General features: G+C 35.7%; 1 protein-coding gene across 1 annotated transcript in view; it reads left to right on the plus strand.

The window, feature by feature from the left end:
- Positions 1-24,535, plus strand: part of LOC121378369 (intraflagellar transport protein 140 homolog) — a 51,602-nt gene extending 27,067 nt beyond the window's left edge. Inside the window, exons 19-32 of the mRNA XM_041506508.1 lie at positions 4,326-4,555; positions 6,353-6,530; positions 6,768-6,851; positions 8,935-9,041; positions 9,339-9,434; positions 10,062-10,194; positions 11,149-11,292; positions 12,034-12,162; positions 13,470-13,652; positions 13,993-14,199; positions 15,763-15,975; positions 16,722-16,888; positions 17,475-17,616; positions 18,919-24,535. Of these exons, the coding sequence (XP_041362442.1) occupies positions 4,326-4,555; positions 6,353-6,530; positions 6,768-6,851; positions 8,935-9,041; positions 9,339-9,434; positions 10,062-10,194; positions 11,149-11,292; positions 12,034-12,162; positions 13,470-13,652; positions 13,993-14,199; positions 15,763-15,975; positions 16,722-16,888; positions 17,475-17,616; positions 18,919-19,161 (2,256 nt within the window). The 3' untranslated portion in view covers positions 19,162-24,535. The remainder of the gene's footprint in view (positions 1-4,325; positions 4,556-6,352; positions 6,531-6,767; positions 6,852-8,934; positions 9,042-9,338; positions 9,435-10,061; positions 10,195-11,148; positions 11,293-12,033; positions 12,163-13,469; positions 13,653-13,992; positions 14,200-15,762; positions 15,976-16,721; positions 16,889-17,474; positions 17,617-18,918) is intronic.
- The last annotated feature ends 346 nt before the right edge of the window (positions 24,536-24,881 follow it).

A 24,881-nucleotide genomic window follows, 5' to 3' on the forward strand; every position in this document is an offset into this window, starting at 1 on the left:
CCCAGATAAAACCACCGGAAGCTCAATTAGACTGGCCACAGTCAAATAATTAAAAGGCCGTTATTAACTTCTTGATAATTAAACGGCCGTTATTAACTTCTTTGTACATTTGTAAATCAAATGCAACAAGACCCCACCCCCACCACCCAATATAATCTTGAATAAGTAGTCATTTCCATGTTCTGTATTTTACCAGGACGTCTATTTGACTATTATCTGTGTGCATTTGTAACACTGATTTGACAGGTAAACTAGACTGGCCAAAGTCAAATAAGTGAAAGGCCGTTATTCAATGTAACAGAAGGAAAAACACAAAAACAAACACATATCCAATTTGAAACAAGTAGTAACATACATGTATTTATTTATTTATGTAATTTAAGAAATGATGGTATGTCATTCAAATACAGCAATTTACAACAAAATTAATAAATGAAAACATACTGTAGGCCGTAGGGCAACAAAACACAATTTAATAGCAACAATATATCAAATTGTCATTGAGCTATTCTTCAAAATAATTAAATAAAACCAAACACAAATTAATAGCAACACTATATCAGTCATTAAGTTCAATTCAATCATGGGATCCAGTTTATGAATTCAGTGATCTTTCGTTGCCGTTGGTTTGTGGCTGCTACCTTGTCAAACTGATCTTCTAAGTTGTACAAAAGACTGAAGTCGTCGCAGCTGTTTTCTTCAAAGTACCGACGGATTCATTGAAAATGGGATCTTACTTCGCTTGCCATTACTGGGATGATATAGTCGTCGTCATCATCTTCACTGTCATCAGATACGTCGGGGGTTGGAGTTGGTGGCGGTACTATTGCCGAACAGATCTCTTCATCAGTTGGTAAACTGTGGCATTCCAGCTTATCGTCATGGTTGACAAAGGTGTTGAACTCATCGTTTGTCATGCCAGTGGATGGTAATGGTTCGGCTTCTTCTGTTTCTACTCTGTCATCCATGGAAAACCCACCTTTCTTAAAACAGTTTACCACTGTGACGGGTTTCACATTTCTCCAAGCTTTTGTTAACATATGGATAGCGTCCAACAAGTTGAGTTTCTTTGCAAGCTCATTTGCTGTAATGTCTGCCGTTTCATCGATGTCTTCAATTATTTTATTCACCACTTGAGATCGATAATGACCTTTCAAATTCCGGATAATTCCCTGGTCGCAAGGTTGAATGAGTGACGTCGTTTTGGGAGGCAGAAACATCATGTTCACGTTTTCCAACTTATCAGTTGGAGGATGCGTAGTGCAGTTGTCCACTAACAAGACCACTTTTCTCCCTTGCAACTTCATGTCCTTGTTGAAATCTTGCAGCCATTCGGTAAATAATTTACCCGTCATCCACGCATTTTTGCTGTTTCTATATGTCACTGGAAGGCCCTTTTTACCTCGGAAACACCTGGGATCTTTACTTTTACCGATTACAAGAAGTTTTCGTTTGTCCATCCCTGTCATGTTGCAGGCTACAAGGACAGTTACTCTGTCCATCGCCTTTTTGCTACCACTAACCTGGTCTTTCTTGGCTGCCAGCGTTCCATCAGGTAGCGCTCTGTAATACAGTCCCGTCTCGTCAGCGTTGTAGATATCCTCCGCCTTGTACTTCTGTAGAATTTCGGGAAGGACCGTCTTCGACCAGTTGTCAGCAGATGCGACATCCGCATCCTTTTTCTCGCCGTGAAGTTTCTTGTAAACAATTGTGTTCCTTTCTTTCCACCAGGAGAGCCATCCGCTTGTTGGATTGAAATCGTCTATATTCATCTTCTCTGCCAGATCTTTCGCTTTTGCAGCTAATATTGGGCCCGATAATGGAATGTCTTTTTGTCTGGCGACGGAAAACCATTCTGATAAGGCCTTCTCCACATTGAATGCTTTTCCCGTTCTCTGTCTTTTTCGTTCTGAGTTAGCATTGGTGAGATACTGGGCACATATCTCGTCACGCATGTTGGATATCCGTGAAACTTGTGGTTGTGAACATCCAAGTTTCTTTGCAACCTCTGCCTGTGGAGTTTTTTTAATTAGCAATTGCACCGCGTCGTATTTCTGAGCCAAAGATAAATCGTTTCGTTTCCGTTTATTTGCCATGTTGACATTGTGAGAAAAAAAAGTTCTTGTCAATATTTATAGCCAAAAGATGATTAATCCAACTTGCTAAGAAAATCTTCTACCACTTACCTTTTGTCGGCATTTAACGATTTAAACAGTAATCACCATAATCGGTCACCCCAAATAGGGCCTCACATTGTGAGCTGCAGAGGAAAAATCACGTGATCAAAAGATCCCACTAAAAATAACACTAGTAGCCAGTGGCTTTTGTTTGTTACTGTCGCCGACAATTCATCGAGAAAAATATCTGACAAGTGTTTATTTATGGATTAAACATACACTGCTTCAAAAGTGGCTGACATGAGATTAAGGGATGCCTGCTTACGAAACGCACGTGGCCGCCAACAAGGTGGGAATGACCGACTTTAATCCTTGATTATCCTGCATTGTCTTGGCCATTGGGTCACATTTGAGATGAATCTCAGAGTTCATGGATTAATTACGATGTAATTAGGAAATGTATTGATTAATAACGAGTCATCCGAAATAATTTAAGAAACAAGAAAACAAGTTTGTTGTAAGTCTTTAATTTTTTTAACAATGAAATTAAATAAAATTAAAAGTATTCATTTCTGCATGTACAATAGTATGGTATTACGTACGATCATAAATTTTACAAAAATACATCAAGTAACAAAAACTTTCCTATGTTTTACATGCAATTGCCATTCGGCAAGGATAATTTTATATTCAAGTATCCGAAAACACGTTAAAAAACACATCCAATTAACCGTTGATTTTGTATTGTCATAATGGCAAATGGTTCCGTGCAGGACAAACATATTCAAATATCCGAAATATACAATAATCCGACATCCAATTAAGTGGATTTGACTGTATAATAGCTGTCACATTTAACCGTTTTATTAATTAAATATAATAATATACTTGTTGATATTAAGTAACAATGTGCATTATAGATTGTTGAATATGCATATCAGACCAAAAGCCTTGCTTAAGCATTCCTTTAAACAAGCACACAATAGCAGGGAAGTGAGAACAGATGGTTAATTGCTCAAGACATTAATCCCTTAATTGATACCAGTCTACTATGTAAAGACAAGTGGACGTTATCTGATTGGACTTATCACTGCAGTTGTTTTGGAAGCTTTACCGTTAATGCTACTGATTGATAAGATGCATGTGTCAGTGTGTCAGTGTTGCAGTGTTGCATGTGTTGGATACCGGTAAAATGTCAAGGAAGTGACAGGGACTTAAACAAGCGAACAATAGCAGTGAAGTGAGAACATACCGTTAATTGTTCAATACATTACTCCCGTAATATATGCCATTCGACTACGTAAATACACACAGACGTTATCTGACTGATCTTATCAGTATAGTTGTTTTTGATGCATTGCTGTTAATACGATTGATAAGATACAAATACGATAAAAAAAAATTATGATCGGTTTGCTGTGTATGCACTAATTTACACTGAAATTCACAATTTTGATCAAAAACTTGGTTCGTTTTAACAGTTAATTCGCTATACATAGTTCGTTCTATACATTCAAATTTATTAATACTATATAGGGGGGGAAATGGGACTTTACAATCAGTTCATTCTAACCAGTAGTTTGTTGTCTAAAAGTACTTTACTGTATATATATATATATATATATCTATATCTATCTATATCTATATTTTTTTTTTTTTTTTTTTCGTATGGCTTCTATGGTTTATTATTCATCTTTACATCTTCATGTGAAACCTTTGTTTATGAAAATCTGCATTTGCTGTAATCCAGTCAGGATCCAGTTAGAACCCTAAAATGTACATTAAATTTTTTAATAAAGGTACTATCAATAAATCAACTGTTTAGTATTTGAACTATTAATAGGAGCCAGGAGTTTTTATTGAAGAACACCAAGGCAAGCATTTCCTATACAAGATAATCACAAAGGCAACTTAATTTGCATAAAGCTGGTTTGGTAAAAAAACCTGGCCTTTGTGTTTTAGCACGATATAGATGTTTTTTTATCATTGAATTACCAATGAATTTTTCTAGTGTGTGTTAACTCTTGCTTAATGAGAGGTGCAATGGCAGGTAAAGAGAGCATCCATGGTACATGCAGTCTGTGCTGTGGTAAAATTTAAACCATGTACAACATACATTTTTATTAGTTGCTCTGATTGATGGTATTCAATTTTAAATTATTTTGTTTCCAAATAGAAGAGTTAGATGTCTTATTAAATTTGTTTCAGCCTGAAAATTTGATGGCTGATGACGGAACCTCAGTGCAGCATGACCATGTTCTCAACTCGGAGACTGGTACAGCCGTATATCCTAAACTCGTGGCTCGCAAAGTGATGCGTGACTTTGTCGGGCTGGAAAACAGTGACAAGGTGACAAGAGATGCCATGATGAACTTCAGCTACTATCTCACTATTGGAAACATGGATGAAGCATTTAAGTCCATCAAACTTATCAAGAGGTACTTTTAGGACTAGCTTTTCTAGAATTCTGTATGTCTTGTTTTTAGTGTTTGTGCCAGTCCACAAGTAATGATGAATTTAGTGACTCTTAAAGGGACACACCCTAGTTACGGCTAGTTGTTAACCATTACGGCGTTGTTTTTCGCTATTAAACCCATTTTTTCACAAATAAAATTGCACTTTACTTACCGTTTATTATTTAGACTATATACATTTCCATTCACCTGAAGTGTTTTTTGGTAATCCTGGTAATCCTGGTTTTTGTAATACCACAAAATGCATTTTTCTTATTTCTTAAAAATGCAAGAATGTTTGAGAAAAAAACGTTGAGCAGACAAGGTCTAATCTATTTTTAGACGGGATATTTCCATTTCAATGTCACAGACGTTGGTATATCACGTGACCGTTATCATTTTGGTTCGGTTTGTTTTCTCGTGCACGGTTCGCGCAATCAACATCCGATTTGTTGTTGTTCATTTGTGAGATTTTTCTTCACAGTTCGTGAACATTTTCAGTAACAATAAAGTTCAGACAAGTAAGTGTCTCAATACAAAACGTTACAAACCCTTAAAACCAATAATTTTGCTAAGTCTTACGATATCTGGAGAGGGGATACAACCAGGACAGAACAGTTTGTCCAGGAGAGGTGAAAATAATGCACCCCAAGTCTGTGCGCACTCTGTGAAATTTGTCGTGACGTAGGCATTTTTGATCTTCGAGCGACATCTACCGGTGACATCAGAATACTAACTTTCAAAATTATTTCAAGCAATTGGGACATGGGGATTCCCATGGTATTTGTTGATATAAAACCTGCTTTTTCACTCCATTTGATAAAAACGTGATCTAAGTGTGTTACAGGTTTGTAGATTAACCAAATTATAATTTATTTTCGCTGGATGGAACTAGGGTGTGCGGCTTTAAGATTACCTTACAGTTAGTTTCATAGATAAATACAAGATGTTTATTGCATTTTATTCTGCTATTAACTTCAGCTAAATGCATGATATATAGTTAAGAGAAAATCCTACAGTAATTTTTAAAATTTGGTTTTAATATCAACATATGCCTTGGAAACTGGTATACTTGACAGAATTAAAGAATATAGCCATTTGATAAGCTGTTAGGATGTAGGATCAGTCCATATGAAAGTGGGGTAGGAGATGAGATGCACTTAGTGAGAAAGAAAAAAATGTTTTATTTAACGACGCACTCAACACATTTTATTTACGGTTATATGGCGTCAGACCTATGGTTAAGGACCACACAGATTTTGAAAGGAAACCCGCTGTCGCCACTATATGGGCTACTCTTCCGATTAGCAGCAAGAATCTTTTATTTGTGCTTCCCACAGGCAGGATAGCACAAACCATGGCCTTTGTTGAACCAGTTATGGATCACTGGTTGGTGCAAGTGGTTTACACCTACACATTGAGCCTTGCGGAGCACTCACTCAGGGTTTGGAGTCGATATCTGGATTAAAAATCCCATGCCTCGACTTGGATCCGAACCCAGTACCTACCAGCCTGTAAACCACTCTTAGTGAGAGGTCAAGTTAAATGTTCATGAAATTTTATAATTATCAGTTCTCTTCATTGATTATATTTATGATTATTATGATTTTTTTTTTTTAATTATTGAATGCTGTATTGGTAAGTATGCATAGAAAAGATGGGTTTAATGAAAGATTGATCATATGACCCATCACATACATGTTTACTGTTTTGTCACTTATCAAAATCCTGCTCCTTAAAGTAATGAAATGAGTTTGTTTTCACTGAGTGGTTTATCTGCAGCGAGTCTGTGTGGGAGAACATGGCTAAGATGTGTGTGAAAAGTCGCCGTCTTGACGTGGCCAGTGTGTGTCTGGGCAATATGGGACATGCTCGAGGGGCTAAGGCATTGAGGGAAGCAACCAAAGAACCAGAACTGGATGCAAAAGTGGCTGTCCTAGCCATTCAACTGGAACTTTTTGTAAGTTGACTTAACAATAACATCTGGAGTTTTCTTCTTTTTAAAAAAGATGTTATATCCATCTGTTTGATCAATGATAATCATTTACTATATTTAGCTGTGTTTAGTCACTGCCAAAATGTACACCATTTATGTAACATAAATATTTACTGTGTTGCCTAATTTAAGTTTCATACAGTACATTCATTTGTTTAGTTTTTACATGGTCAGTTTAAAAATAAATAAATTATTTTACAGGAGGATGCAGAGAGACTACTTAGGAACTGTAAGCGCTATGATCTGCTGAATCAGTTTTACCAAGATAGAGGACAGTGGAGCAAGGTGAGGTTGAAAGTAGTTTATTATGATCTGCTGAATCAGTTTTACCAAGATAGAGGACAGTGGGGTTAAAAGTAGTTTATTATGATCTGTTGAATCCGTTTTACCAAGATAAAGGACAGTGGAGCAAGGTGAGATTGAAAGTAGTTTATTATGATCTGCTGAATCAGTTTTACCAAGATAGAGGACAGTGGAGCAAGGATGGATTTTGAAAGTAGTTTATTATGATGTGCTGAATCAGTTTTACCAAGATAGAGGACAGTGGGGTTAAAAGTAGTTTATTATGATCTGTTGAATCAGTTTTACCAAGATAGAGGACAGTGGAGCAAGGTGGGGTTAAAAGTAGTTTATTATGATGTGCTGAATCAGTTTTACCAAGATAGAGGACAGTGGAGCAAGGTGGGGTTGAAAGTAGTTTATTATGATCTGCTGAATCAGTTTTACCAAGATAGAGGACAGTGGGGTTAAAAGTAGTTTATTATGATCTGTTGAATCCGTTTTACCAAGATAAAGGACAGTGGAGCAAGGTGAGATTGAAAGTAGTTTATTATGATCTGCTGAATCAGTTTTACCAAGATAGAGGACAGTGGAGCAAGGTGGGGTTGAAAGTAGTTTATTATGATGTGCTGAATCAGTTTTACCAAGATAGAGGACAGTGGGGTTAAAAGTAGTTTATTATGATCTGTTGAATCAGTTTTACCAAGATAGAGGACAGTGGAGCAAGGTGGGGTTAAAAGTAGTTTATTATGATGTGCTGAATCAGTTTTACCAAGATAGAGGACAGTGGAGCAAGGTGGGGTTGAAAGTAGTTTATTATGATCTGCTGAATCAGTTTTACCAAGATAGAGGACAGTGGGGTTGAAAGTAGTTTATTATAATGTGCTGAATCAGTTGACAGTGGAGCAAGGTGAGGTTGAAAGTAGTTTATTATGATGTGCTGAATCAGTTTTACCAAGATAGAGGACAGTGGAGCAAGGTGGGGTTGAAAGTAGTTTATTATGATGTGCTGAATCAGTTTTACCAAGATAGAGGATAGTGGAGCAAGGTGGTGTTGAAAGTAGTTTATTATGATGCGCTGAATCAGTTTTACCAAGATAGAGGACAGTGGAGCAAGGATGGATTTTGAAAGTAGTTTATTATGATCTGTTGAATCAGTTTTACCAAGATAGAGGACAGTGGAGCAAGGTGGGGTTAAAAGTAGTTTATTATGATCTGCTGAATCTGTTTTACCAAGATAGAGGACAGTGGAGCAAGGTGGGGTTGAAAGTAGTTTATTATGATCTGCTGAATCAGTTTTACCAAGATAGAGGACAGTGGGGTTGAAAGTAGTTTATTATAATGTGCTGAATCAGTTGACAGTGGAGCAAGGTGAGGTTGAAAGTAGTTTATTATGATGTGCTGAATCAGTTTTACCAAGATAGAGGACAGTGGAGCAAGGTGGGGTTGAAAGTAGTTTATTATGATGTGCTGAATCAGTTTTACCAAGATAGAGGATAGTGGAGCAAGGTGGTGTTGAAAGTAGTTTATTATGATGCGCTGAATCAGTTTTACCAAGATAGAGGACAGTGGGGTTAAAAGTATTTTATTATGATCTGCTGAATCAGTTTTACCAAGATAGAGGACAGTGGAGCAAGGTGAGGTTGAAAGTAGATTATTCCATTAATGTAGCCCTGTTCTTGAGCCACTAGCGTGAGGTGCTGATAGTAACAAGAACAGATTTCCCCTTGACAGACTCCATGTGGTTAATTTCTGTTCCAGTGCAGAAGAACTAGCTTATTAAACTTTACGCTATCGAACTTTTTGTCTGTAAGAAAATGAATGTAATTTGAATTAAAATTCTGTGGACATAACTAGAATTCTGGGTTTTAGTTGAACTTACATGTGTTTGATAAAAATCTCACAGTAACCCCATACTTCTCAAGACCCAAGAGGATCACTGTGGTACAAGAGCCCTTGCTGCTGATCATACAGAACATCCTGTGTGTTGACCAAAGTGTGTCAATAACCTTATGTCTGACACCTAAGAATTGTTGATTAAAGAGCATGCCAGGGTGTCCTTAAACATTTCTTTCCTTTAATTTTGCAGGCTTTGGAGACAGCTGAGATGTATGACAGAATTCACCTACGAACGACGTACTATAACTATGCTAAACATCTTGAAGAGAGTGGAGACCCAGGAGCCGCTATCCCACAGTATGTTATTCCTTAGCTGCATAAATATCACATCAGATATCAATTGTGTGCTCAGAACTCTAGAAAAGATAGTAGGCATAAGGAGGCACTACTAATTTTTTTATTAACATGATGGTAATGTTTGTTAGTAATGCTATGTTAGTAACTCTATGACATGCAGACAAACTGGAGCACTGCAGTGTTTTGAACAACTCTTTAATTCTGTATAGATTTAGCTGGTTGATGCATGTTTCTGTACTGTTTCCAAACTATGTTCAGATCGGACTCGTTAACAGTTAACTTGATTTTCTTCCTCAGCTTTGAGAAGTCTGAGACTCACCGGTTTGAAGTTCCACGGATGCTGCTGGATGATGCCGTTCAGCTGGAGCAGTACGTTCAGAAAAGCAAAGACAAGTAAGACGAATTCATTTGTTTCTGGCAAAAAGATAAAATATCAAACTTACATTCCCATCCCATAACATGAATGAGAGGCAAGTGCAAAGAGATGCTATAGTCACTGATATCTCAGAACTGGCTAACTAGTTTGGAGCAGACATGTGATGTTATTGTCTCATTATCAGCTTATACAATATTCCAGTGATGGGCCATGTAACATTTTTACTGAAAACATAACTAAAAGTACAAAGCATACATCATGGCTAAAAGTTCAGATAATTTTTATTGGTCGGTTATAGCAAGCAATATGTTTTCAAATGTTGACTTTTGTATGTTTGCATTGATTATGGGTCAGCAAGCTTGTCTCACTTGCAGATGCTCGATCCTATACACAAGCAGGGACTTCGTTCTTTTAGAACATCTTTGGTAACCTTTGCTAAATGTTCAAAACAGTATTAAAAGGCAGATTTTGTTGCTATGATTTTGCCCTATGCCTGTGTTGCTGTCCCCTACAGTCGTTCAGTTTGTTGAGCACTGTATAGTTTGTGTTCAGTGAATGATTGAATTGTTAACATGCCAAACAGCCATGGTTTAGAATGTTCTGAGGTGATGTTGTTACACTGACACTTGTGTTTGTCTCTGCAGGTCGTTGCGCAAGTGGTGGGCCCAGTACCTGGAGAGTAACGGGGACATGGAGGCAGCCCTCCAGTACTACGAGGAGGCCCAGGACTATATGTCTCTGGTGCGCGTCTACTGCTTCTGTAACAACATGGAAAAGGTAACTCGTACGCCAAGTGTATACAGTTAATCTTGGTCACAGTGCTTAAAATATGTGTGTTCAATCATGTTTTTATAATATATAAAGCCATAATAAGGCATCATAAAGTATGGGGAAGGATGTAGCCCAGTGGTTGAATGATCGCCTGAGGTGTGATGAGTCGTAGAATTAATAGTCATCAATGGAATAATGTTTTCCCCATCCCAACAACTGGTACATGAATGGCTGTACTATGTACCTGTACTTGGGGAAAGTGCATATAAAAGATTTGTTGCTGCTTTATAGGTACGAGTAGCCTATGTGACAACAGGAGTGTTTGTGTTGCTCTGTACTGTATCTTGACCAAAATAATATGTTCGACACCGAAAGCCTCGATTTAAAATGTGCTGAGGTGTCATCAGGCTAGGATTCCTTTCCTTTGATACAGTTTTTAGGGTAAACTATCATAAAAGTTGACACATATGTTTTGAATCTTGACGAATAGCAACAAATGAAATTTTAATTAACATTTTACACATAAATATGCCTATTTTGACTTGATAACTTTATAAATTGCATGCTCTCTCTGATCTGCTTCAAGTCTGCCTACTTTTCCTACTGAATTTGAGGAATTTAGTTAAAAAATATTTAAGAATTGACCGCAATTATGTTTTGGTTCATGCAAGTATGAACCGAAAAAACGATGTGCACACTTTTGTATGGACCCCTACGCGGAGTCATACAGTGTGCACATCGTTTTTTTTCTTTTCATACTTGCATGAACCAAAAAATAATTGCGGTCAATTCTTAAATGAACGAAAAAAAAAAAAAGCACCTCTGGACCAATCAGATTGACGTAAAGTGTATAGACGCAAAGAAAATTAAATTATTTCTAAATAAACTATAAATATTCTGAGATTACACATGACTGTTTGTTATTCTGAATGACAAACTATGCTGATGTGTGTTTGGCAGGCAGCTGAGGTTTGCAATGAGACTGGTGACAGGGCAGCTTGCTACTACTTGGCCAGGCAGTATGAGAATCAGAATCAGATCAAGGAAGCTATTCACTTCTTTACTAGGGCACAAGCATTTGGTGGAGCCATCAGATTGTGTAAGGTAAGCTATTCAGACTGCATACTGTTAGAGAGAATATTAAAAAACCAAATAAACACCCTGTAAAACTTAGATGACATCTTTACGAGGATTCATGTTTTTAATTGAGGTGTTGGATGATGGAAGGTAAGCTTTCCTGATTTCACAGATTTAAATTTATGCTATACTTCGTTAACCCTAGCACACGGGAAGTTGGCATTCCAAATAAAATAAGCCAACTAGAGAGCATATTGTTGATAAATATGTCAAACCATACAAGGCAGATTGGACTAGCACCGTGAAATGACAATATTGTTCAGGTGTATGTATATATCTTGAAATATGTACAGAAATAAAAATGCTCAAATTTACCCAGAAATCCACATTAAATACTATATCCCTGTCCTTGTTCTTTGCTTACAATTGAAGAACCTGCAAAGTTTTATCTAATTTTTGTCCATTATCATTATCATCCCTGTATTTATCATATGTAAAACTGTTTGGAGTATGCAGGCATTGAATTTCAGGATTGTTATTGGAAATCCAGCAGAATCATAAACATGATTTAATCAAAATATTTTGGGATTCCTTCTCATAATCTTACGCTTCCGACACAAAATCTGGGATCAGCGGAAGAACAGAATGCTGCTAAATTCATACCCTGACAAGTAAACAAAAGATTAGTAGCGATGTGTGAAATTAGTCTTTAACTGACTGATTGCTGCCACAAAACGATAATTATGTGAATTACCTCTTGTATTGCAGGAGCATGACTATGAAGATCAGCTGGTTAACCTGGCTCTGATGGGCCGGCCAGAAGACATGATGGAGGCCGCGCGCTACTATGAAGAACACCCGCGCTACCAAGACAAGGCAGTCATGTTGTACCACAAGGTGAACATACCTTCTCATTCGTTGTGTTTTGTAAACAGTCATGTTGTACCACAAGGTAAACATACCTTCTCATTCGTTGTGTTTTGTAAACAGTCACGGCACTTACTTTGCGGAGCTTTATACACTGAATAAGAAATTATTCAAATCACACTGTCTTGGGCATACAAAATGTTCATATACACAGCCTGTAAATAATGGTACACTTAACAGACATATCTACAAAGTACTAACATTAATTTAATCAAGGCTACTTTATGCAATCAATTTTGTTAGTTCTTTTTTGTTTTGTTTAACAACACAACTAGAGCACATTGACTTATTAATCATCAGCTATTGAATGTCAAACATTTGGTAATTCTTAGAAAAGGAACCTGCTACATTTTTCCATTAGTAGCAAGGGGTCTTTTACATACACCATCCCAAAGACAGGATAACACATACCACAGCCTTTGGCTGGAACGAGAAATAGCTCAATGTTTCCACCAACAGGGATCAATCTTAGACCACTTTACCACTGGGCTAAGTCCCACCCTTAATGGCAGTGAAATTCATGTACTTAAGGCTTGTAAGTACTGGGTTGATGACTGGCATTGGCACCAACCCAGAGGACAGCACTAGGCTCATCTGAGATGAGTAAACATAAACTGATCCATGCTACTACTGATGGCATCTAAGGCTATAGTATATGACATTTTGTTACCCACTCGACTGAATTAGCCAGCTTTTACATAGTGCTAGATAAGTCTGTCTAGCCAGATGTCATAACCCATGATTTTCAAAATTCTGTTGAATTAGGTATTCCCCAACGTGCCATTTTATGTTGTATCATTGTTTTAAAAATATTTAAACAAATTAATATTTTTAACTTTACATTTATTGTCAAGTTGTTACATTTTTATGTCGTTTCATAATATGGACAATATTTTTCCACGTATCATTAAATGAGGTTTTAGGTGAAATGTTTATGAATCGTTCTACAATAAATAAACAAATCATAGCTTACAAAATTAATGTTTTGTTACTATAATTAAATGGGCAAGAAAAAGAATCAATCACTGTTGTGAGGTGTATGTAAGGCAATTCCAACCCAAGGGACAAAATGTTTTTGTAAGGGCCACAGTAAACCTCTGCCCTCACAAAAAAAATATTTTGTCCCCTCGGATTGCCTTATCTACACCTCACAACGGTGATAGATTCTATTAGTCTTTGACAACTGTTTTGATGTGGCTATATGAGGGAGAACTCCTTTCATAATGCTAATGTAGTTAATAAAACCTCTATGAAACAATATTTAATTTGATTTTCAGGCTGGCAATTTCTCCAAAGCACTAGATCTTGCTTTCAAGACGAAACAGTTTGGTGCCCTTCAGCTAATATCGGGTGACCTTGACGAGCGAGCAGACCCAGAGTTGTTACAGCGGTGTGCTGATTTCTTCCTCGAAAATGAACAGTACGACAAAGCCGTTGATTTGCTCGCCATTGGCAAGAAGGTAGATATACAATGTATGAGTCCTGTGGTGCCATTTTCACCGTGTATAAATAATAAACATTAATTAATTTTCATAAACTTAAAGGGACTGATCCTAGTTATATGGCAGTGTAGAGTATTTTTGGCTGTTATAGTTTTTTTTATTATTAAAATACCAGTTTTTCAAAATCGTAGTGTTTTTAATTATCCTAGTTTTGAAGTAGCATAAAGTTATTATTAATATGCTATTTCCGCTTAACTTTTGTTAAATAATTTCTTTTTTTTTCCTCCTAGACCCAGACCATTTCAGTTAAAACAGGATTGTGATGTATAAAAATAAACGAGATATTGTTATTTTTAAGTACTGGGAAGCACTGAGAATCTGCATGGACCAGCATGTGGATATTACTGAAGATCTAGCGGAGAAGTTGACCCCGCCCAAGACGGATGGTGAGAACGACACCATGGAGCGCTTGAAGATCCTCGAGGCTATAGGAGAGGTGTGCATGCACCAGGGCCAGTACCACCAGGCCACCAAGAAATACACTCAGGCAGGCAACAAAATGAAGGTAGGAAATAGTACCTGCTTATGCTTCTCCATGAATTGTTTACAATACATTCCTCGTCAGGATTAACACCTTAAAACAGTGTTGTCTTAAATTAATCATAACTAGCAATAACAAAAATAAAAAACCGTGTCAACATTATATGTTCAATACATGAGATTTAAAATTATTTTAAGTCTACTTTTTCTCTCCATTTTGTTGTTGGTGTTTTAACAGAAATGACACAAAAGACACCCAAAAAATGTTTGTTTACAAGATACTAAAACTGCTATAAATATTGAAATAATTTTGTGTCTGGTACATCAGGAATTTAATATTTAAACAGCAGAATATTGTTTTTGACCCTTTTGTTCAGTTTAGAATTCTGTGGCTAAATTTATGATCTGTATTTGTTATCCCTTGTACAACCTTTATAAAGTCTCTGTATATTTAATAATTTATGATAAACATTGTTTTTTTACCAAATCTTCTATGCATGTAAAATAAATATGCAATGATCGTCTTTGATAAAGTTGACTGCTAATGTTTTACCAGTCCCATTATTGCACTGTTGGCACCATGCAAATTGTATCCAAAACAAATATTTTATACAGTTAGTATTGGTTATCTAGAAGATTGTATTTTTTCATGAAAATTATTTGTTGGAAAAAACGTGTTGTTTTCAGTACTTCTTGTCAAAACTCAATATCGGTATTAATTATTTAATACTAGCCTTTAACTAAAACACACATGGCTGGAGCGTGACACAAGTATTAATATGTTATTGCTTCATGAGTCTAGCCCACTTATCCTAAGTTACTGATATTATTTAATACTAGCCTTTAACTAAAACACACATGGCTGGAGCGTGACACATATATTAATATGTTATTGCTTCATGAGTCTAGCCCACTTATCCTAAGTTACTGATATTATTTAATACTAGCCTTTAACTAAAACACACATGGCTGGAGCGTGACACATATATTAATATGTTATTGCTTCATGTGTCTAGCCCACTTATCCTAAGTTACTGATATTATTTAATACTAGCCTTTAACTAAAACACACATGGCTGGAGCGTGACACAAATATTAATATGTTATTGCTTCATGAGTCTAGCCCACTTATCCTAAGTTACTGAAATTATTTAATACTAGCCTTTAACTAAAACACACATGGCTGGAGCGTGACACAAATATTAATATGTTATTGCTTCATGAGTCTAGCCCACTTACCCTAAGTTACTGAAATTATTTGCTCTTCAGGGCGGGATTTAGCTCAGTCGGTTGAGTGCTCACCTGAGGTGCTTGCATTGCAGGATTGAATCACCTAGGTGGATTCATTCAACTGATTGTTTTTTTTTTCTTATTCCAACCAGTGCACCACAGCTGGTCTTGTCTGTGCGAAAGTGCATATATAAAAGTTCCCTTGCTGCTGATGGAAAAATGTAGTGGGTTTCGTCTGATGACTGTGTCAGAATTACCAAATGTTTGACATCCAATAGCCGATGATTAATTAATGTGTTCTAGTGGTGGTGTTAAACAAAACAAACTTTTTTATCTACTCTTCATTTTTATTTCTTAGGCGATGAAAGCCTTGCTGAAGTCTGGTGACACAGAAAAGATTGTCTTCTTTGCGGGTGTTTCAAGACAGAAAGAGATATATGTGATGGCTGCTAACTACCTGCAGTCCCTCGACTGGCGCAAAGATCCTGAAATCATGAAAAACATTATTGGCTTCTACAACAAAGGCCGAGCTTTAGACTCGCTAGCAGCATTCTATGATGCTTGTGCTCAGGTAACAGGGTTATCAGAGCTGGGTGGGGGAGTGGGGAGAAGTGGGGTGGGGAGGTCGTTTTTACTCTTCTATTTTAAATTGATAAAAAAGATGATTTGAAATGTGTGACACGGCACCTGAGGGATGTCTTAAATATTTGTTTGTTTCTTTTAATAAAATAATAGCAAATACATTGCCTACAGTATTGTGGGTAAAAAATATATCTGAAATTAAAATCTTGATAATTTTTTTGTATAGTATAGCAAACAATGCCATGAACAGCACCCTTGAACACTGGGTTTTCAATGAATGTTTTCTGCTAATATGACATAATAACTATCTCTCAAAAATTAGTTTATGCATTATGCATTATATTTACAGTATAGCTTTTCTTATATATAATTCATGTGCTATGGTAATGAAAATTGCAACTTGGAAAGTAAAAAAATTGGCTAGTAAACAATGTTTTTTTTTTTAACATATACAATATTTAACATTGAAAATACTTTTTTAACGTTTTTGTTTTCAGAACATTTTTCTATTTTGTCCATTCTTTCTGTTTATAAAACATAAAATTCTTAACTTGTACTTTAATAAAGTGTTTGCTCATACAAGTGCATAACATGCAGTTAAACTGTGGAGGCTTCTCTTAAATTAAAGATTTATAAGCACAGGCCCAGAAAGCAAGTTAACAGTTATAAACCTCAATACTGTCTGCCATGACATCAAATACAGGTGTTTAACAATTTGGTGTCTTTGTGTTGTAGGTCGAGATAGATGAGTATCAGAATTACGAAAAGGCCCTTGGAGCGCTGGGAGAGGCATACAAATGTTTAAGCAAGGCCAAAATGCAGGATGCAGCAATGCAAGAGGAGAAACTCGCACAGCTCAACCACAGAATGGCTCTAATAAAGAAGTTCATCACAGCAAGAAGGTGTGTATAAGTTATTTTCCGCCTGGTTAAACATAAACAATGGTGTGATTATCACATTTGAAACATGTAATAACTAGGACAGGTAGCAAGAAAGTGTGTGTGTAATATAGTTATTATCCATATGGTTAAACATTAACAGTGGTGTTGTAATTGTATTTGGCCTGTATAATAATTGGGCTCACTCATGATAAACATTAAATTTTGTAAAAAAAAAGTTTAGTATTTACAGAATAGTAAGGGATATTTGTTTTTAAAGTACTGTGTGCTTGTTTGGTATATATGGTGCAGTTGTTGTCAAAATGTTGTGGAATAGTGGGAGAAAAAACCCCAAGTGCCACCACATAATCTACATAAGAGGTGTGATTGATAAGTTTGTGGCCTAAGGTAGAAGGAGATGTATTATTAACAGTACAATTCAAAACTTAATCCATAATATTTTGGTTGCTAATGTAATGAAAGAATTTATCAGTAAATGTTTTAGTGTGCTTGTTCCCATGTATTAGCCTTGGTATTGGAAGCTATAACTTTTGATGTTCTTATGGGACTTTCATCAGTTATTAACATGAACGGATGTTTTTACAAACAGGATTTACACAGAGGATTCTGAAGAGGCAATGAAACAGTGCCAGGTGCTGCTGGAAGAACAAAATGTGGATTCTGCTGTCAGAATCGGGGATCTCTTTGGCTTCATCATCGAACATTATGCACGGAAAGAAAGATGGAAGGCAGTACGTTCAGTTTGATTATTGCTGACAAACAAAAATATTGTTTATTTACTGCCACCAGAACACGGTGTTTAATCTTGGTGACAAACATAGAGTAGTTTTACTCTATTGAGAGTTTTACAAATGAAACACACTGCTACATAGTCTCTTGCTAAGAGTTAGTGGCAAGAGATCTTTTATATGCACTCTCCCATAGTCAGGACAGCACATGTCACAACCTTTGATATATTACTCATAAAGATCTGGTTGACTTGGGGGGGGGGGGGGAACCTCAAGAGAAATTAATCCCATGAGCTTCCACACCTTAGGAGACCATTGTTGGTTATTGGGGGGGGGGGGGGGATGAGGGAGGGCAGTACAAGAAAAGGAATACGATCTTAATAATATCGGGTTATCTCCAACTATCTCCTTTGTCTGGAAGGTCATAGTGTTATAAAAGTGTAGCCTTCTAAATCTGGAAACAACCTGAGACCATCACAACTTTTGAGATACCTGATCACCCTATTTATAGGTTGTATTATTTATTATCCATATTAGGACTGTTCTACAATTATTGATTAAAATATTATTTCAAAACTTGTGTGTGTGTGTTAACTTATAAGGGGGCCAGAAAGCAAAACTATTACCTGTTTGGGGGTGATATTATTGAATTATGCTCACTGTTTATGCTCAAATATGTTAATTTTACAGTGTCATTGTTTATAACTTTATTTTTTGGCATTAGATTGGTTTTAGTTATTAAATGTGTCAAGGGACAAACACATGATCACACTTGCCAACACTGCAGTCCATTTATAAAATCACAGCTATCAGTAATTGTCAACTGTAGACAGTGCCAACCACTTGTTGCTCATGTTTATTATAAAATCTGGACATTAGCATTAATTACTCTTCAATCATTTATAGGCTTTTTTCATGCATTGACTTAATAAACGTATCTGTAAAATATTACCATTTCAAGGCTTTAAATTAGCGACTAGACTTCCAGCTAGGATCAGCTATTAGGCGAAAAGATAATGGTACCCACCACCCACAAAATAATTTTATTTAAACCACGAATAAACAACAAACAAACAGAACCAAAAACAAACAAACAAACAAACTTGCAACCGACCCATCAGACATAAAATCATAATTGCAGTGCCTTGTGAATCCTGCATGTGATATCCTTTTCAGAACATCTGGCCTCATATCAAATTACAAATGAAAAAAAGATATCACTCGGAATATAGATATCACTGACAATGTAAAAGTTCGATATAAAATAAAAACGTTTATTTCTTATAATTTATCTCTTTGTTTCAGGCTTACGCTGCTCTAGAAGAAATGAGGGGACGGATTCGGGGAACAAATATTACTTACTTTGTGAACTTGAAAACAATCGAGGAGATCCACAATGCACTGAACATTCCACTGAGTCGAACAATCAACAGCAGCACGATGAATGGATTCCACACGAAGAATACGGAGAATGAGGAGGAGGAGGAAGGGGAGTTTGTGGAGGAGGATGTAATAGATGAGATGTACAACACCGGAGGCAATGTCTGATAGTCAAGGGGGGACAACTGGTGACTAAATAATGTGATAATTGACGAAAGACAAACCCAAACATGAACAGAGCTTTCCCTAGCGGTAGTTATGTTGACCACTTGCACATTTTTAACACTGTGACCCTTCAAAAGTTCATATTTGGTTTATAAACTTTTTTATAAGTTAGACTTCTCAATAATGCTTTATGAAAACATAAATAAAAAAAAGAAGGGCTAAAAGAAAATCCTTTGTGGTATGAGTTGTAAATAAATAAAGCTTGTAGTGTGATTCAAAGAAATGGCGATAATGGTTCAAGACAAAGCTGTTAGCACACACATACCATATTAAAAAGAAAATGTGTATGTTGGCAGGATTCCTGCTGGCTGCATTGATTCACAGTTAAAATGGGTGGTAATATTGTACATACCAAGTAATAAATGTAGGAAGTAATTTTCTTCTTTCTGTGTGTTTTATTTATTAGAAATGTGTTACGTATTTAATCATTATTCATAGTGGCTAAACAAACTACCAAATCCAGAGCTGATGAAACTTGTGGTAGAAGCATCCGTCTGAGACTTGAAACATTTCCACCATACAATCTGGATAACTTTTATGTGTTAGACTCTGATTTGTCTGAAGTACAAATTAACCACCCTTATGGTTGATGGGTTAAACCATTGGCTTTCTAACCAGTAGGTGTTGAGCTTGAATCCCATTACTGGCTCGGACTGAGAGTGTCAACAGCCAATACTTCAAGTTTCCCTTTCATACATTGACCTGACCTCTCACCTTAATTGCAGTCCATCCCAATAACCTAACTGAACTGACACTCCCAAGTTTCCCTCATTCTCTTTTAGTCTTGAGCAGGTCTTGTATAACCGAAGCCAGTCTTACAAAAACAACATTGGTTGTCTGTATCTCGGATCACTCGTAAAAATACCTCAGACTCACATTTTCTTTCTGTCATAATTGCTTTCTTTTCATAACGTAATACACAAGAAATGAAATATATGATAGTGGAGGAGATTATTTTGCCATGTTTTATATACGGTGTAATATATATCTATATAATCATATGGATATGTTAGACTTGTTTTGTCTTGAAACATTTTAGTTTATGTTTGGGATCATCAAAATATTATATTGTGTTTGGTGGGCTTAACTTGTTTGCAAGTCTGGTGCATTAAATAGCCATTGCTGTATCAGTTTTACTACATTACAAATGTATATAAATTTCAATTTATTTTGTAAAAAATGTCTTATGTTTGTGAATGGTAGTTTTGTGAACAAGTGTTACATAGAATACAATCAAAAGGTTAAATACTTAATAGCATACCAATATGTTATGCTCAGTTTCCTCTGCATTAGCAGAACAAACTATTACTTTGACTGGTGGATCAGGGGAGATTAATATATTGGGGATGAGGAGGTGTAGAATATGTGACACCACTAGACAAAAGAATTAAATCTGTGCTTTTTAGGATAGTCAGCAAGCCTCAAAATTAATGATTTTTTCACACATTTTTGTAGAAATAAAAATGCCCTAACTGGATACAATTTTGCAAATAAATGTCATTATATAAGACTACAAACTGAATATTGACTAATTTCTGTTCATGTTTTAATGTTAGTTTTAATGTAGAGTGTAGACAGAATTCACAGAATTCATCTGACACGAATCATCCTGAACAGTAACACATCTGTATTGGTATTGGTATGAACTATGTGATAAATACATTTGAAAAGAATCATTGCATTAAGAGTGTAATGACTGCCTGTACTCAAATATAAATCTAAATCTCATTCCAAATAGTAAATCTATCCAGACATTTATCTATAATGAAACTGTTTATTGCATCTATGAGGACTCAGTCCTGGCTGCACCGGTGTAGAGGTGGTTTGATACGGTGACGAAAAGTATCTTTTTAACACTACTGTAGACTCTGGTTGGCTTGAAATAGCAAGGGTCATACAATACTAGGACCAAAGTTGATTGTTTTTTAAATTCACTGTCTTGTTGAAGGGTCAGATTACCCATGAGTTGAATATAACCCTTTATACAATGATTTCGGCCTACTTTGATCCAAGTCATTGTCATGTAACTAGTGATATTTCACTAAAACTGATAGTTGATAAGATCTCTAATGGGCCCAGCACACTTCCATGTTGATTGTATTGAAGTATCAAATTATACGGTATAATACAAGCAGTTCATAGTTCCTGGGGATGATTATATGTGATTTATAGAAAGCAAGTGCTGAGATTGGTTTTTTAAATCTGTTTTTCAATCTCAAATATGCATGTTCAGATTGTCATGTATTACTGAGCTTATTCTATTTTGTTTTGATGTTTTGTTATAGTTTGGCCAATTCTGGGTTTTTTAAAACCACATTAAATATTTGTGGTAGTGTGAAGATTAGCTGTGAGGGGCAGTGGTATATGTTTTGCTTGGAAAAAGAAAGGAAAAGATTAATACGTTTTGCTGGAGTCAGTTTCCTTGTAAACGCATCCATTTCATATCCCCACTATTTATACAAGTCAGTTTTATACTAGTGTTGTTCACCAGTCATCAGGGAACCTTTTGTTCAGTATCACATTGCAAGTATCAAAGACTGCTACACAATTGTAAAATGTTAAATAGTAGTTGTATTGCTAATCAATTTTCAAGTGATTAGCAACTGTTTCTTTTAATCAAAATTAAAAAAACCAATGTGCTCCCTGGTAATTAAAAATCGTCACCACTTGAGTCCGTCCAACTTTGCAAAATAAAACTTAATAGTTTATTGCACAAGACATGCAAGTGTTTCTATCCCACTATTAAATGTTGACAACAGCATACAGACTTATGCTTCTCCATACTTTATTCCTGACCATTCATCTGTCCGTCCATTGTATCTAAACGTGAGTTTTATTTGTCCATTGAACTGCCTTATCTGACCCATATGTCCAATTTTTGATAGACTTTTTGTTTGTTTGTTTAAACTGCAGAATTGTCCGATATCATATCACTTTTGAAATAATAAAAAGGCTACTTTAAAATGACTCAAAGTAAAAATGAAGCTGTTTTAAAATTAGCTTGGGGCAAACATTTATTAGTATAACCCGTTTTTTTAAAGACTGGCTTTGTTAACTCTGTGATGTTTTGGTACATGTATGGTGTTTGAAGTGCTGTGGTGCATCCAGTAAATGAAGCATATGATGCACATGTACAATTTCAAACTCTTTAACTAGTCCTCATACACAACTAGGCCTTTGTATCAAGTATTTAATGAGTTGTGATACCATGGCCATGTTTATGTTGTAGATAATGTACAACTAAGTACAAACAATGTTGTGACCAGTTTGTCAAAACATGAATCAAATTTAATTTGCAAAAAGAGTATGTGCTGTAGAATAGTGTTGGAATGCCTATCAGGTGTTGGTTGTGGTTATGGTAATCTTTGAGTTGGGGGCAAGTTAAATTTAATCACTTTTATAACAAACTAAATTTGTAAATGTACCAGTCTATTCATCCGTCCACCAGTGTTGCTAGATATGATATGTAAATATATATTTTACTTATTGTATACAACAGTAAATTGTTGTAATGTGGTTCATAATCATTATATGCTTATTTTCAAATTACCTGTAATTTGTGTGTGTTTATTTTATTTTATCAATAACCTATGTACATTTACTAACATTATACTTTTGTCTTATTTTGATCTCAACCCTCCTTAGTTTGACTCACATTTGTAGAGTTTTTTTCTTTTCTTTACTTTTTAATTATTTTTTATATTTAGGCCAACCTTAACAAATATATTGTTTTCTGTAGCATGACTCGCTTCTTTTTTCTGGAGTAAAAATTTCTCCATTTTGTTTATAAGATTTATATGGTGACATTCCGACTGACCCACTGCTAAAATAAAAAAGGTTTGTTGGGTTACGGTAAATGAGTGATTTGTTAAGAATGGCCTGAAGTACATTCCATAATGTAAAAGTCTGAACAAGACAACTTTCATATGTTGTAAGTTCCACCCTGATTTAAACATCTTCATATATCTATGTATGTTTTAATGGTTTATAACGTTTATATGTATATTTTACACCGTCCATTTAGTACAAGTGCATTTCACACAGATATAGATTTTATAATCTTAAAATGTCTCTTGCCAAATAGGGGCGATTCTGTTTAAACATGTATAAAATATTTTCTAATTAATTTGGCATTCCACACTATCAGTGTAAAGGGCCTATCACACGATTATAGATGAGTGCTTTCCGGTGTGATTACGAACTGCTTCCATTTTAAACCGTGCACAAGATTCTTTCTTATGTTGTTTAATTGTTGATGAACTTGACCTGTTTTACAGCAATGTTTCATAGTTGGGTGAACTGACCCATTGACAGTTGACTTTAGATTGAGTAACCATCTCTCAGTAATAACGTGGTTTAGCAGTTCACCGTAAAGCTGGTACTTAGATTTGATGATGAAACGCTGAGACTACTAAGATACAAGGTCCACAATTTGATACAGTGATTTACGACAGCTGTATTGATCAATACTTACACACAATTTATGTCTCAAACTAACTGACTTTAATTCTCGTGGTATGTAACTTTTCGAGTTTGCTTAACGTGAATTTTAGACTACTACAGGCATTGGGAAAACCAAAAACACTTTGGATTTGCTAAAATTGATAACTTAAGCTAGATGTTAGTGATATGTAATTTGGTGGAATTGCTGAAAATCATTTAAGCTGACTAATAACTAGAGTCCTGTGAATAAGATTTGTGATATGTACTGTATCGCGACACACATATATCAAGCTACGGCCGTAAGCTAAAGAAAGTCCCATACCCCAAAAAATATTTAAAAACTGAACATATAACTATGTTGTGGTGGTTTTTGTGTGTGTGTTTGTGGGGTTTTTTAATCGTTATTTGTTCCTAAAATGTAGCTCAATATAAGTTAAAATCTGGCACTAATACTTTAACTGTTCTAAAAAGAAAACTTACACGAAAAATGTAGTAAGGGCAAATACTTAAGCCATTGACAATTATCAGCACTTTCACAAGTGTATGAAGCATATTTTGTTTTGTGATACCCCACCCCCAACTAAAAGCATACATTAAAAAAATTGATTTTATAAGGAATATTTTTATCAATATATTTCTTTTAAAATCATTCTGTTGTGAAAATGTCGATAATTGTCTTTGAACGGCCCAAACATACATGTAGCTTATAAATTTTACACTAAATATTTGTGAATGATTCTTTTGAAATATTTCATAGCACTGACATGAAATGGGATGCCATTGAAATACATGTACATGCATATATATATTGAAAGAGTTGTGATCATAACAAATGAATTATATGTTAGTTTGTAAATAAATGTTTTACAATCTTGGTATGTTGGTTCTCAATTTTGAGATATAAGCAAACACACATTTTCAGTGGGGTGAGGCGGGTTGTAGTCAATGGACTATTTATTCCCCCACCTCAACTAGTATCTCATGAATACACCAAAGGTCATGGTAAGTGTTGTCATGTCTCTGGGGAACTGCATATAAAAGACTGCCACTGACTCTCAAACCTGCAACATTTTCTCATTAGTGACGCAAGATCTTTTATATGCACTTTCCTACTGATAACATATGGGCTGATCACATATATATCAACCGTGGGACACTGGTTTGGACGGGAAAAACCAGATGGAATGCAATGTGCAGTGCTATTATTAGCTACAGGTCCT

The sequence above is a fragment of the Gigantopelta aegis genome, chromosome 8 (genome assembly GCF_016097555.1).
Source record: "Gigantopelta aegis isolate Gae_Host chromosome 8, Gae_host_genome, whole genome shotgun sequence".
Lineage (NCBI taxonomy): Eukaryota > Metazoa > Mollusca > Gastropoda > Neomphalida > Peltospiridae > Gigantopelta > Gigantopelta aegis.